The following is a 14201-nucleotide window of genomic DNA, read 5'->3' on the forward strand; positions in this document are numbered from 1 at the left end:
TCCAGCTAATTGTTTTTATATTTTTAGTAGAGATGAGGTTTCACCATGTTGGCCATGCTGGTCTCAAACTCCTGACCTCAGGTGATCCGCCTGCCTCAGCCTCCCAAAATGCTGGGATTACAGGTGTGAGCCACTGTGTCCAGCCAGATACACTGTTATTCCCAAAATAAAGTGTTCTATTCCTTAGACCTGTGGGGAAGCTTTGGGGAAGGGTGGAAGCAGTAGTCTTTAGCCCAGAAAGGTGCCTTGGGGGAGGAGAATATGGAGCAGAGTTAACAAGAAAAAAATTTGGAAATAAACCCTTTGATCTTCAAAGGTGGGGTCTAGATTATTTTATTAGTGCCCATGTTTATATGAAGTTTATTTAAGTACCCCCTTGTCTATCAAGCATCTAAGAAAACTAAAATCACATGGTCCCAATGTCTTAGGAGGCTGCAGATAACACATATGTGAAACTAGGAGGCAAATTAGGGAAGAATTAGGGTAGTGATTAATACATTACCAAGGCCTAGGATGGTGGCTCATGCCTGTAATCCTAGCACTTTGGGAAGGCTGAGGTGGAGGCAGGTGGATCCCTTGAACTCAGGAGTTCCAGATCAGCCTGGGAAACATGGCAAAACCTTGTCTCTACCAGAACTACAAAAAAATGAGCCAGGCATGATGGCACTCGCCTATGGTCCCAGCTACTTGGGAGTTTGAGGTGGGAGGATCACTTGAACCCAGGAGGAGGTTGAAGTGAGCTCAGATCACACCACTGCACCACTGGGTGACAGAGTGGGACCCTGTCTGAAAAAAATAAAATTAAGTGAAAAAACATTATCAGACAGTAAAATATGAACCCAGAGTGCCTGTCAAGTCACTGCAGGTCTGAGTGTATATCAAGGTTTAACTCTACGCAATGAAAGGCAGGCATGAATCTTTGGCTTGGGTTGACAAGTCTAGACTCAAGCCTCAGCTTTCCCACTCACTAACTTGGTGACCTTGGAAAAGTCACTTATACTCTCTGAACATATTCATAAAACGGAGATACATTTCATTTGCCTCTTGCAAGAAAAAGTACTGATAAAGGCACATTAGCATCCCGTTTTACACAGAACATTGAGAGAAAGATACTATCCTAAGATCATGGAGTTAATAACCACCAGAACCTAGACTCAATACTTTTTGGAACTTCAAATCTCATGCTTTTCTCATTACACTTAATTACTCCATTATGTAGGAGCATGGGAGAGTTGAGAATATTTCAAGCGGTTATGCAAAGGACCAGCTCTGCGGAGTAGGCTTAGTAAGTAATCTGCGCAGCGGAGTGGGAGCGCTCAGACAAGAAGGGAAGTTTCACGTTCGCCGTGTGTCTCTGATATTTCCGCTTCTGTAGGGACGAGAAAGCGCAGTTTCGCCTTCATCCCTTGACCTCCAACACAGCTTCTCCACTGGACCATCGGGGTCGATTGGGGAAGGATGTCAGAGAAACTGAAGTTGATGTTGACTCCTAGGGTTTTAAGGAGGGAGCAAAGTTCTGAGAGGGCGACGTATCGTCCCTGCTCACCTAGCCCAGAATGAACAAACAGGCGCCAGCCAGGGAGCAGCGAGCCGAGAATCCGGATGAGCCTCGGCAACCGCCATTGGCAGTTTCTCGCAAAGACTACCGGGACCATAATGCAACGGGGCGCCGAGTCCATTCCCAGTGAGCAGCGGGCGAGGCGCCACCGACCGCGGAAGACTACAAGCCCCAGCGGGCGACGACTCGACGCGCCCGGGAACACCGGCCCCGCGCAAAGGCAGTCCTCCACGGGACAAGATGGCTGCGTCGGGGGCGGAAGTGGAGGTGAGCAGGCGCTAGGGCCGCGCGTCCCCGCCGGCGCTTTGTCCAGCGCCTTGCGGGCCCCGCAGAAGGCGCTCGCCTCCTTGACCAGCAGATGCGTGTCGATTTTCTCGCTGTGGCAACGGGGATGTCCCGATAGAACCTCTGCCCGTTAGGCAACTCCGGCCTTTCCCGCCCTGACCTGGAACCTCTGGGGGGGCTGCAGAGTAAGTGCAGCCTCTGCGCTCCAACGGAGGCACGAGGCTGGTGGAGTAGGTCCCTCTGTTCAGACAGGTGCGACACTGGGCGCTCCATGCCTGCGGGCGCGGGGAGGCATGGCCTCCCCCAGGGCCGCCGCCTCTGCTGGTTGCTCTGTGCTTTCACCTTAAAGCTCTGGTAAGGAGAGGGTAATGGGAGGGAAAGGGAGGTCACTGGAGGACAGGATCGTTCCCGGTCCCGGGGTTGGGGGAGACCTTGTCCATGGACAGAGAGGAAGGGGGTGCCCTATTTTCTGCATTTTGACTTTTGCCCCTTCTCCCCACTCCGCTACAGCCAAGCAGAGGCTCCAGTGCAGGAGGAGAAGCTGTCAGGTGGGTGATTGGGAACCGGACACTTCCGTCGTTTGTTTTGGTTTTAGTATTTTCACCATATACCAAGAGCAAAGGTGGAAAAGGGCGGCTCTACATGGAATGAGGGCAAGCCCTGTGCTGGGAAGTTAGATGGGCAGAGTCTTTGGGAGAAATGTTTTCGGAATGGTCAGGGGTTGGCATTTCTCTTTCCTTTCAGTGAGCACCTCAAATTTGCCATGCTGGCTGGTGGAAGAGTTTGTGGTGTCAGAAGAGTGCTCTCCATGCTCTAGTTTCCAGGCTGTGAGTGTTCTACATTTTTTTTTTTTTTTTAACATTTAAACAGCCCCCAAGTCTTATTAAGCTGCCTTTGCATCATCTTTTTTTCCTTCTCCTTGCAGTCTCAGTGTATGTCCAAATCTGTACTTGTGTTTCCCCCGAAATATGCCCCTTTCTTTCCAAGCTAATGGCAGTATTCAGCTGATAACTATGTTGTTGTTTTTTTTTTTTTTTTTTTTTTTTTTTTTTTTGAGACGGAGTTTCGCTCTTGTTACCCAGGCTGGAGTGCAATGGCGCGATCTCGGCTCACCGCAACCTCCGCCTCCTGGGTTTAGGCAATTCCCCTGCCTCAGCCTCCTGAGTAGCTGGGATTACAGGCACACGTCACCATGCCCAGCTGATTTTTTGTATTTTTAGTAGAGACGGGGTTTCACCATGTCGACCAGGATGGTCTCGAACTCTCGACCTTGTGATCCACCCGCCTCGGCCTCCCAAAGTGCTGGGATTACAGGCTTGAGCCACCGCGCCCGGCTATGTTGTTGTTTTTGAGACGGGAGTTTAGCTCTTGCTGTCCAGGCTGGAGTGCAGTGGTGCAATCTCAGCTCACCACAACCTCCGCCTCCCCATTTCAAGCCTCCGCCTCCCCATTTCAAGCTATTCTCCTGCTTCAGCCTCCCCAGTTGCTGGGAGTACAGGCACGCCACCACGCCTGGCTCATTTTTGTATTTTCTTTTTATTTTTTCATCCGTGTTTTTTTTTTTTTTTTTTTTTTGGGGGGGGCCCACCCGCAACTGTCTTGATCGAGTTATATGTATTTTCAGTAGAGATGGGGTTTCACTATGTTGGTCAGGCTGAAACTCCTGACCTCAAACGATCCACCCACCTCAGCCTCCCGAAGTGCTGGGGTTACAGGCGTGAGCCACTGCGCCTGCCTCAACTGATAACTATGTTTCATTCATTTTTAGTATAGTATGCTCTGGAACGGAATGTATCCCTGCCTCTCCTAGATTATTGCCCCTGAAGTGTTCTAACATTTGTAATCATGCAACCACCACCTCCACCATCCACATCAGAACTCTTTCATTAGTTCTCTGTTACCTACCAACTCCAAACCATAGCAGTTGGGCATCTGCACCTTTTTGCATCTCCCGTTGCCCCTTCCTGATATGTGCTTTGGTCCTTTTCTCCTGGCAGAAAACTACTCCTGAGTGTGGTCCCACAGGGTACGTGGAGAAAATCACATGCAGCTCATCTAAGAGAAATGAGTTCAAAAGGTGAGTGCCGTTTTTCTTGGAGATCACCTTCTTTCTTCCCATGACTTTACGTAGATGGTCACACCTTTTCCCCTGGTCTGGGGTTAGCATGAAATATTTGAAAGAAGAGGGGGCTGGGCACAGTGGCTCACACCTGTAATCCCAGCACTTTGGGAGGCCGACGCAGGCAGATCACGAGGTCAGGAGTTTGAGACCAGCCTGACCAACATGCTGAAACACTGTCTCTACTAAAAATACCAAAAAACTTAGCTGACTATGGTGGTGCATGCCTGTAATCCTAGCTCTTCAGGAGGCTGAGGCAGGAGAGTCACTTGAATCTGGAAGGTGGAGATTGCAGTGAGCCAAGATAGTGCCATTGCACTCCAGCCTGGTCAACAGAATGAGACTCTGTCTCAAAAAAAAAATAAAAAATAAAAAATTAGCCGTGTGGCATGCCGGGCGCCTGTAATCCCAGCTACTCGGGAGACTGAGGCAGGAGAATCCCTTGAACTTGGGAGGCAGAGGGTATAGCGAGCCGAAATCACACCACTGCACTCCACCCTGGGCAATGGAGTGAGACTGTGTCTCAAAAAAGAAGAGGCCGGGTGCAGTGGCTCACGCCTGTGATCCCAACACTTTGGGAGGCCAAGGCAGGTGGATCATAAGGTCAAGAGATTGAGACCATCCTGGCCAACATGGTGAAACCCTGTCTCTACTAAAAAAAAAAAAACAACTACAAAAATTAGCTGGGTGTGGTGGCGCACGCCTGTAATCCCAGCTACTCAGGAGGCTGACGCAGGAGAATCTCTTGAACCCAGGAGATGGAGGTTGCAGTAAGTTGAGATTGTGCCACTGCACTCCAGCCTGGCGACAGAGTGAGACTCCATCTCAAAAAAAAAAAAAAAAAAAAAAGAAGAAGAAGAAAAAAAGACCATATTTGAAGCCAAATTATTTGAACCCAAGTCCCAGCTCTACTCCTCAGCACTATGTTATTGGCCATATTTTCTCATCAGTAAAATTGTAGTTCATACTAGCTCTGCTTATTCTACCAGAGAATAAATTAAATGATCTATGAGAGGAATTTATGTACTACACACATAATAGAAGCCTGGCTGTGATTTCCTTCTGAATGTATCCTGGCTTGGCCGAAGTGGAAGGGAGATTAGACGGAGAAGCTCTCCGGCCTTCCTCAGGAATAACTACTCCTTCCTGCCCTCAGCTGCCGCTCAGCTCTGATGGAACAACGCTTGTTTTGGAAGTTCGAAGGGGCTGTTGTGTGTGTGGCCCTGATCTTCGCTTGTCTTGTCATCATGCGTCAGCGACAGCTGGACAGAAAGGCTCTGGAAAAGGTCCGGAAGCAGATCGAGTCCATATAGCTACATGACCATATACCCTTTTATCCTGGGTCTTAGAGACCCGATCTCGGACAGTGGAAGTGAAATGGACTGATTTGCACCCTTGCTTCTTTGCAGCCTTGTGATGATAGCCCCTTTTCCCCATCTTCTTCTAGATCATTAATGAGCAGAATAAAAAGAATAAAATAGTTTCCTTCCCTTCTGTAACTTGGATTAGGAAGTCATGAGGGCAGAGAGGGAAAGGAGGCAGCTACTTAAGGCCCCCATCTACCAAGTCTTCCCCACCACTTTCTCCTTGTTCCCCGCCCCCCTTCTACTTATTTCAAACTTCTGGGATACAATTTTAGTTAAAACATTTATTTATCACTCAAGACTTACTTCCCCTCAACTCTGTCCCCAAAGAAGAAATAAAATCACAGATACACAACGAAAGTATTTGAGGTACCCTCTCATATATGCAGACTGGGCCTCAGGCAGAGAGAGACTAAAAGGCATCTCCTGGGGTGTCCTGACGTGATTTGGACCCCTTAGGGCAGACACCTGAGTAGGAATCCCAGTGGGAAGCAAAGCCATAAGGAAGCCCAGGATTCCTCCTTGTGATTGGGAAGTGGGCTGGGAAGTTGTTCCAGCTCACATCTCATCTGCATGCAGCATGTTCCCAATGTGCCCACTGGGTCTTGGCTTCCCTCCCATCTTCTCAGCCAGTGTCCTCGCTGAGGCATTTGCATCCTTGGCTCCAGGTGGCTCCCTCAGTCTGGACTCTGCCACTTGGGTCTCCAGATTTTCTGTTACATCCTTGTGGGTCAGGATATTTCTGGAAGTCACTGTGAGGTGAAGGAAAGAAGGCACTAGTAGAGTGTTCCCCTGGGCGGGAGACCCTAGACAGGACAGGACCTCCCTCTTGCTTCTTGAGGACCTTGGAGAACGGAGCCCCCTTCCCTTGCTCAGCAAGGGGTCGCTCTCTGCCCTTGCCTCTTACCTCCGTGAGGCTGGTAATCCTCAGGCCCAGCTTCTGGTCGACCCTGGAATGGACTGAAGCTGGGCAGGATGATGAGAGCCAGGGAAAAAAGAATCTGGGAGGAAGCAAGAAGAGTAGAAGGAGGGAGTAGGGCAGAGTGAACAGAGGCCAGCTGGGGTTACTGAATGTGGGAAGTAGATCTGGCCGGGAAGTGGGGGTGTAAGGATAGAAATGTGGGTGAGATGGTGGAGGTGGGGGGAGAAGGGAGTAGATAGACTAGTGGTACCAGAACACAAGTGCTGGTCTGAGCAGCTTTGTTGGAAGTTTGAGCAATTAGCATCTGCAGCTGGCGGAGCTGAGCTACCAAGGAGCTGGGAAAGGAGGAATAAAGAGTTAGGATCTTCTCAGGGGCCAAGAATGGTGCCCCTGTGTGCTGTACCCTCCCTGCCTTCAATACACACCCACACAGAGCTTTGACTCACATGTTGTGCCTCTCCAGCTCCTGGACTTTTTTCTGTAATTCTTGGTTCTGTGCAGAACAGGCTGCCACCCTAGAGTGTGGGGAGGTAGGACAAGACTCAGCAACCTGAGTCCCTTGTCTTGTCAGCTGTGGTGAGGAAGGGGGCCCAGACATGGTCCACAGGAAGCCAGAAGTAACCCAGGCATACCTGCTCTCCAGCCCATCAATGTACTCCTTCTTCCGCCGCCGACTGTCCTGAGCAGACTGCTTGTTACGGATTTTCCTCCTGACCTTCTTGAGGACCCTCTCCTCTGCCTGTAGGTCCAGGATGTGTGAATCCTGGGTCTCACCTGCCCCCAACTCCCCAACGCTTCTCCTGGGATATTGGCCCCTCAGAAGTCATGGTGAGGCCCTTGGGTTGGGATACCCTTAGGGGAAGCATGTTACCTTGGTGAGGGGCAGGTGAGAGGGCAGAGAAACCCCTTCCTGCCCCAGCAGACGCTTCTCCTCATCTGTCAGGAACAGGGTTTGACAGGGCAGCTGGGGGTAGGGGCAGGAGAAGATACAGTAGGAGTGAGGAGGAGGTCATCCCATTTCCAGGCTACTCCCCCTGCATGCCTTCTGAAGAGTGTTTCCTATTTGCACTGGGAGACAACTCTAACCTAGAGGTGAGGTGAGGGCTAGAGACCTTAATTCAGACAGGCTCTAGATCAAGCCAGAGCGACCTCCTGAAGCCGAGAAGGGAAAGAGGAGGGTCTTGTCATATCCTTCCCCCAGAGACTTAGGACCTTAGCACTCTGAGCAAGCTAGTGGAGGCTTGTTCTGGTCTATGTCTCCCCATACCCAAGGGGTATCTGAAGAGGACCTGAAAGAACTCACTGCAGTGAAGTTCGCTTAATTTCCTTACAGCAAGTACCATATTCACTTTCAGCCATTAACTTCCATTTAGCAGAGTGTGTCATCCAGCTGCCTGTCAACCACAGAGAGCTCCCTGGGGCAGTGGCCCATTCTCCCATAGGGTCTGAGCTCCACTTCTCAGACTGGGGTTCTGTCCCCTCTCATACAAAGACCTTCCCAAGGGCAGCCATACTTCTCACAGCAAATCACAGGAAAGGATGTAGGGAGAGTAGATAGTGCTGGTGGTTAACCTGAACCCATCAACTGAATAACTTGCCTTTCTCACTAGTATTTCTTTTTGAAAGATGTATGTGGCTCACACTTGTAATCACGGTCACGGTGGCTCACACTTGTAATCCCAGCACTTTGGGAGGCCAAAGCGGGCGGATCACCTGAGGTCAGGAGTTTGAGACCAGCCTGGCCAACATGGCGAAACCCCATCTCTACTAAAAATACAAAAATTAGCTGAGTGTGGTGGTGCACACCTGTAGTCCCAGCGACTCGGGAGGCTGAGCCAGGAGAATCGCTTGAACCTGGGAGGCAGAGGTTGCAGTGAGCAGAGATCATACCACTGAACTCCAGCCTGTGACAGCGAGACTCCATCTCAAAAAAAAAACAAAAAACAAAAAACAAACAAACAAAAAAACCCACACAAAGATTCTAAGATGCTTGGCTTGGCTTCTTGAAGAGAGGCTAGGACCTGGTCCCTGCCTTTTGGGTACAGGGATTAATTTTCAGAGGAAAGGGAGGAACAGTGATCTGAGCACATCCCCCTCCTTACCCCACCTTGGACCCTGTCCAGCCGGCCTTCAGAAGGCGTCTGATGTGATACTTCTGCTACACTGTAGCACTAGACATGGGGTGCCTCTGGGCAACTGTTCCAGCGGAAACATTGCTGCTACTGCTTTTCTTCCTTCCTGTACCTAGTAACCAGTTGGGATTCCCAGGTGGCCTGTCCTATTTCTGTGTCCTGACCCAAGGCTGAGACAATGGCTCTGTATAAGAATACAACACACACAAAGTCTGCGCTTTTTCCTGCACCCTGTCCCCGGATTCCCTCACCGTACCTTACCTGAGTCGTTGCTACCTTACCCCCAAGGGCTCTCTCTCCCTTGTCCTTTTCCTGCTTCTAAAACTGTTCATGTTGGCTGGGCACAGTGGGTCATGGCTGTAATCCCACCACTTTGGGAGGCTGAGGCAGGCAGGACTGCTTGACCCCAAGAGGTTAGGATGCAGTGAGCCATGACTGTACCACGGCACTCCATCCTGGACAACAGAGTAAGACCCTGGCTCAAAAAATAAAAAATTGGAAGGCCACGGTGGGCAGATTACAAGGTCAGGAGATAGAGACCATCTTGGCCAGCATGGTGAAACCCTGTCTCTACTAAAAATACAAAAATTAGCCAGTTATGGTGGTAAGGGCCTGTAATCCCAGCTACTTGGGAGGCTGAGGCAGGAGAATCATTTGAACCAGGGAGTCAGAGGTTGCAGTGAGCCGAGAATACCCCACTGCACTCCAGCCTAGTGACAGAGCGACTCCCTCTTTTTATTTTTTTTGAGATGGAGTCTCACTCCGTTGCCCAGGCTGCAGTGCAGTGGTGAGATCTCAGCTCACTGCAACCTCTGCCTCCCAGTTTCAAGGAATTCTCATGCTTCAGCCTCCTGAGTAGCTGGGATCACAGGCATGCACCACCATGCCCAGCTAATTTTTTGTGTGTTTTTAGTAGAGATGGGGTTTCACCATGTTGGCCAGGCTGGTCTTGAATGTCTGACCTTGTAATCTACCCGCCTCAGCCTCCCAAAGTGCTGGTGTTACAGGCATGAGCCACCAAACCCAGTGGGGACTCTGTCTCCCAAAACATAAAAAATAAATAAAAATTAAAAATTGTCCAATCGTTTATGTCTCTTGGTCTTCAGGCCCAATGCCACAAAAACTGGGGCAAAGGCAGTTCATCATGTTTCCATTCCCTCATCCCTTTGCCCTGTCTTTGTGATTATATATGTATGTATCAAGGAGTAGTGGTTCTGGCAGACACCAAGACTCACCAGGGTTGTACAAGGCACTGGGGCTACGGTGCCTGCTCTGGGCAGGATGTGGGCATGAGCATCAAAGGGCAGCTCACTGACCATGCAGGCATCAGGCACCATAAATGCTGGGCTCCACTGATCTGCAGTAGACACAGGTAGCTGGGAGAAGGGAGACGTAGGGACACCCTGACAGCAGCAGGGTCTGGGTAGTGGCACAGGTTGGGTAAACCCCCTTAACCCCATGGTTAGGGCCAGTCCCAAAGGGCCATTATCCCCTTCCCACAAAGAACACTGACCTAGCTGGATGGAGATGAGGCCTACATTTGGCCCAGCTTCCTCCTGCATCTTCCCCAGGGCCCCTGCCTCATAGACAACCTCAAAGAGGGCAGGAGAACTGGTTGCTCTGGGGGCAGGAGGACTGTCTGGACGGCAGGGGTCCTCAGAGATGCCACTGTCACTGCCAGGAGATGCTTCTGAGCAGTATACCTCATTGGGATCAATGAAAAGCTTCAGGAAATCTTCAGGCTCACTCTCTTGAAGGCCCTACAGTAGGAAAAGGTTATATATATGTGCAGGGAGGTATTGTGGAAGTCCTACCTGACACCAGCCTTATGCTTCATTTTCAGTCCTTTCACTTCTTGGGTATGGAGATAGTTATTATACAACTTACATCTATTTTGGGGGTGATCCGTTTTCAAACCTGTCTCCACATGGGAGCTGAAGCCTCTTACCACAGAGTTGTGTCTCAACCCCACCCCCACTCGCACTAGTCACACTCACACAGCTATGGTCCCCACTGGACTTCCAGCCTTGCAATCCTTGTTCTTGTAGCCTAGTCACTGGAACCTCTGGAGGAGGGCAGTGGAGTCCCAGCTCCAGGACAGATCCTGTTGAGAAGATATCCTCTGGGGGCTCCAGCCACGTGTCCAGCAGGTCAGGGATTCCGAGATCCATGTTTCTGCAGGAAGGCATGTGGGACCAAGGGTTGCAGAAAGGGAATGATGGCTACTCCCTACCCCCTACAGCTTCTGGGCTCCTCTGCTCCCTCTTCCATTATCCAACCCCCTCCCCTCACTTGCACAGCCCCCTAACATGTCCCCTGGATATTTCACCTTCAGCCCTATCCCTCAGGTTCAGACAAACAGACCCTCCAAGCATTACCTGTTTTGAAGAGTCCAGCCCTGTAAAGCCAGCGTAGCCCGTTGTCCGCCCATAACACTACACCTTTTCTTCCAGGATCTCGTATCCTGGACCTGCCCAGCCAAACCCCGCCCCAAGCCTTACACTAGAAAAGTGGGTGCCACCTTGTCAGGAGCCACGATAAGGCCGCTGTATCTGGGAGTAGAGGACTAAGAGTCTGAGCGTCCACAAACGGAATTTAAGGAGAAGTAGGTAGCCGCGCCCTTTCTGCCTCAGTTTCTCTTAGGTATAGTAAATATTCCTGAGGGTTTGGTGTCTCCTAGCGGAAGAATAGAGAAAGCTGTGACTGGAGTACAGGACACTTGAATGCCTGTTCTCTAACACTCGATTTTGCAAGAGGGAGATCATGGCAGGGTTGCAAACAAAGGCGGAAGGAGTTAAGACACCTTCGGTATTACTGGGGCATCCCCTCGCCCACCGCGTGGCGCTCTTCCCAAAGCTGAGTCCTGATTGGAAGCTGAAGACTTAGGTTTCGGAGGGGCAGGACTTCGAGCCAATGGCGCTACACTCTGAAGGCCGCCTCCTCAGTAACTGGTCAGAGACAGGTAGGCTGTCGGGGCAGTCAGGCCAATGGGGCCGCAGTTCTTTTTTATTTATTATTATTCTTATTTTTGGAGGCAGGGTCTCACTTTGTCTCCCAGGCTGGAGTGCGGTGGCGGCGTCACTGTTTCTTGCAGCCCCCGACCTCCGGGCTCAGGCGATTCTCCCGCCTTAGTACAGGCGCGCGCCACCGCGTCCGGTTCGCGGGACTTATTTGACTTGTCAGGCGGGGATTGGGTTCTGCCAGACCAAAGGGAGGGGTAAGCGCCAGAATATGAACCGCCGGGAAGCTGGGGGAAAGCTCGGAGAAAGCCGGAGCAGCCTGGTTTGTCTTTGCGCGCCACGTGACTCGGAAGTTCGGGTTTCACTCTGGCAGGGAGTCAACAGGCAGCAGACCCCAGGGGAGCGGCGAGCCTGCCAGGCGGCAGGCGGCAGGCGCGCGATAGAGGTTTCCCCGGTCCGCAATCTAAGCAGTGTGCCACTGATGGAGAACCGCAGCTGCGCGCACACGCCCGCTGCACGCTGCTCATTCGCCGAGGGACACGGAGCAGGAAAATTGCAACAAGTTAAAAAGGCTTTTGCGTTTGGTTTGTTGTCCTATTGTTTGCATACAGTTACCGGCAACATTATGTCCCACATTTGTATAGTTTACAAAACGTTTTCATAAACATTGTTCTCTTACTTAATCCGTAGCAGCTCTAAGGCACTCAGGGCGGGTAATATTTTGCAAATTTTACCAATGAGGAGGCAGATCCATGACTAGAAAGTCGGGATCACGAGGTCAGGGTCACGCTGAAACCTCATCTCTACTAAAAATACAAAAAATTAGCCGGGTGTGGTGGCACGTGCCTGTATTCCCAGCTACTCGGGAGGCTGAGGCAGGAGAATCGCTTGAACCCAGGAGGTGGAGGTTGCAGCCAGCCGAGATTGTGCCATTGCACTCCCGATACTCCGTCTCAAAAGAAAGAAATATATATATATATATAGAGAGAGAGAGAGAGCACGCGGGCAAAACTCAGGATTTTTTTTTTTCTTTTTTTTGCCTTGGTTTAATGTCTGATGGTCCAGGAATTCACTTCAAGTAAAATAATGGAGCTAAACTGATAGAGGTATGGTTTCCCAGTAGTATTTCAGAAAAAGGTAGCTGGGTGAGTAATACTACTTCGGAGTGTGAATCCCAGAACTCAGACTGCTATTAATTATCCTTATGAAGATTTGAAACGGCTCAGGGTAAAAACAGGAACAGGGTCTAATATTTATTGTGCAATTATTACATGTCAGGCATGCTCATATTACTCATAATTCTTACAGCATCTAGAGCTGACAGAGGTCTAAGTAACTTACTTTCTCAAGGTTACCCTGTAGGTAGCTGAGCCAAGATTTGGATGCCTCAGCCCATGTTCTTCACACTATTAACCTACTTTGCGGGCTTTCTCAGATTTCTCATCTGTCTATCCTGTTCTTGTCTCTGTATCCTGCTCAAGTAGTGAAAAGACAAAGCAGCCTTCCTGGATTGATGCAGCGCTCCAAGGAAAGCAAAACTGTTCTTGCTGAGATCGTGCTGAATGGCTTAATCATATATATATATATATATTTATTTATTTATATATATATATATATATATATATATTTGACAACTATGAAGTTAGAGCTTGGACCAGAATCCAGGTGTCCTGACCCCCAGTCATAATTCCTTGTTAATATTACCAATTACGAATAACTTTTTTTTTTTTTTTTTTTTTTGAGACGGGAGTTTCGATTTGTCACCCAGGCCGGAGTGCAATGGTGCGATCGATCTCGGCTCACTGCAACCTCCCCGTCCTGGGTTCAAGCGATTCTCCTGCCTCAGCCTCCCAAGTCGCTGGGATCACAGGCGGCCGCCACCGGGCCCAGCTAATTTTTGTATATTTAGTAGAGACGGGGTTTCACCATGTTGATTAAGCTGGTCTGGAACTCCTGACCTCAGGTAATCCACCCGCCTCGGGTTCCCAAAGGGATTACAGGCGTGAGCCACCGCGCCCCGCCCCGCCCCTTATTAAGTCTTCACATTCCCCCTTGAGGAATTGCTAGGCTCCATTTCTGGAGCCTTGTGAAAAGCATTCTGTCCCTTTTTTCTTCTTCTTTTTTTAAAATTATTTTTCCTGTAGGAAGCAAGATCCCATCTGTCCCTTCTTTAGGCAATGAAGCTTTTTTCATCTTTGCACAAAAGAATAGCTGAGCTCCCCCCTTTTAAATTTTCTTCTTTTGTCCTTACCATCCCTTGAGGCTAGAATAGGATTCTCATAGCACTGGGTTGTGGGCCACAAGAATCCATGATGAAGAAACGGTGAAGGTCCTGAGTTGAAACAACTACCTTGGGACAATCAAGGAACAGCAAACAGCAAGCCGGCCGGCAGGGGTGGCGGAAACCCGACTGCAGATCAGGTGGGAGAGCCGGCCAGAAGCCTGCAGGCGCGGTAGGCAGGTAGACTGGAATGCGCTGGGGGCTTCTCCGTGGGCGATGCTTCAGCACCTGGCAGCCGGGTCCCACCACGTCGCCACCCACTTGGAGAAGGCGGAGGCTGCACAGAGGCCATGAGTAGTCGAGAAGGAATGATTTTCTTTTCTTTTTTTTTTTTTTTTTTGAGACGGAGTTTCGCTCTTGTTACCCAGGCTGGAGTGCAATGGCGCGATCTCGGCTCACCGCAACCTCCGCCTCCTGGGTTCAGGCAATTCTCCTGCCTCAGCCTCCTGAGTAGCTGGGATTACAGGCACGAGCCACCATGCCCAGCTAGTTTTTTTGTATTTTTAGTAGAGACGGGGTTTCACCATGTTGACCAGGATGGTCTCGATCTCTCGACCTCGTGATCCACCCGCCTCGGCCT

At 50.2% G+C, this 14201-nt stretch overlaps 2 protein-coding genes across 11 annotated transcripts; one reads left to right on the forward strand and one right to left on the reverse strand.

Annotated features, from left to right (window-relative positions):
* Positions 1-1297: 1297 nt before the first annotated feature.
* JTB (jumping translocation breakpoint) lies at positions 1298-5461 on the forward strand. The gene is made up of 5 exons (XM_010329623.3): positions 1298-2197; positions 2354-2391; positions 2588-2670; positions 3841-3920; positions 5119-5461. Exons 1-5 carry the CDS (start codon positions 2115-2117, stop codon positions 5273-5275), a joined length of 441 nt encoding a protein of 146 aa, XP_010327925.1. The 5' UTR covers positions 1298-2114; the 3' UTR covers positions 5276-5461.
* A 134-nt stretch (positions 5462-5595) lies between these two features.
* CREB3L4 (cAMP responsive element binding protein 3 like 4) lies at positions 5596-14051 on the reverse strand. Of its 10 annotated transcripts, none has more exons than XM_003941865.4 (10): positions 10902-14051; positions 10378-10555; positions 9894-10140; positions 9616-9737; positions 7120-7212; positions 6881-6987; positions 6695-6763; positions 6499-6583; positions 6234-6327; positions 5596-6078 (listed from the first exon to the last, which is right to left on the reverse strand). In XM_003941865.4, exons 2-10 carry the CDS (start codon positions 10549-10551, stop codon positions 5885-5887), a joined length of 1185 nt encoding a protein of 394 aa, XP_003941914.1. In that variant the 5' UTR covers positions 10552-10555; positions 10902-14051; the 3' UTR covers positions 5596-5884. The 10 variants fall into 10 exon arrangements, with proteins under 10 accessions (XP_003941914.1, XP_003941917.1, XP_003941915.1 ...); XM_003941868.4 differs by having other exon boundaries at positions 10882-14051; XM_003941866.4 differs by having other exon boundaries at positions 10759-14051.
* Positions 14052-14201: the final 150 nt, after the last annotated feature.

The sequence above is a fragment of the Saimiri boliviensis genome, chromosome 19 (assembly GCF_048565385.1).
Source record: "Saimiri boliviensis isolate mSaiBol1 chromosome 19, mSaiBol1.pri, whole genome shotgun sequence".
In the NCBI taxonomy this organism is placed as follows: Eukaryota; Metazoa; Chordata; class Mammalia; order Primates; family Cebidae; genus Saimiri; species Saimiri boliviensis.

Coding starts and splice junctions, on each gene's coding strand:
- JTB (XM_010329623.3), top strand. CDS start 2,115: ATGCCTGCGGGCGCGGGGAGGCATGGCCTCCCCCAGGGCCGCCGCCTC. Junction 2,671..3,840: donor CATGCTCTAGTTTCCAGGCT/GTGAGTGTTCTA, acceptor TTCTCCTGGCAG/AAAACTACTCCTGAGTGTGG. Junction 3,921..5,118: donor AAGAGAAATGAGTTCAAAAG/GTGAGTGCCGTT, acceptor TCCTGCCCTCAG/CTGCCGCTCAGCTCTGATGG.
- CREB3L4 (XM_074389785.1), bottom strand. CDS start 10,811: ATGGGCGGACAACGGGCTACGCTGGCTTTACAGGGCTGGACTCTTCAA. Junction 10,556..10,758: donor GGCTGGACTCTTCAAAACAG/GTAATGCTTGGA, acceptor GCCTTCCTGCAG/AAACATGGATCTCGGAATCC. Junction 6,584..6,694: donor GAGCTGGAGAGGCACAACAT/GTGAGTCAAAGC, acceptor CTCCTTTCCCAG/CTCCTTGGTAGCTCAGCTCC.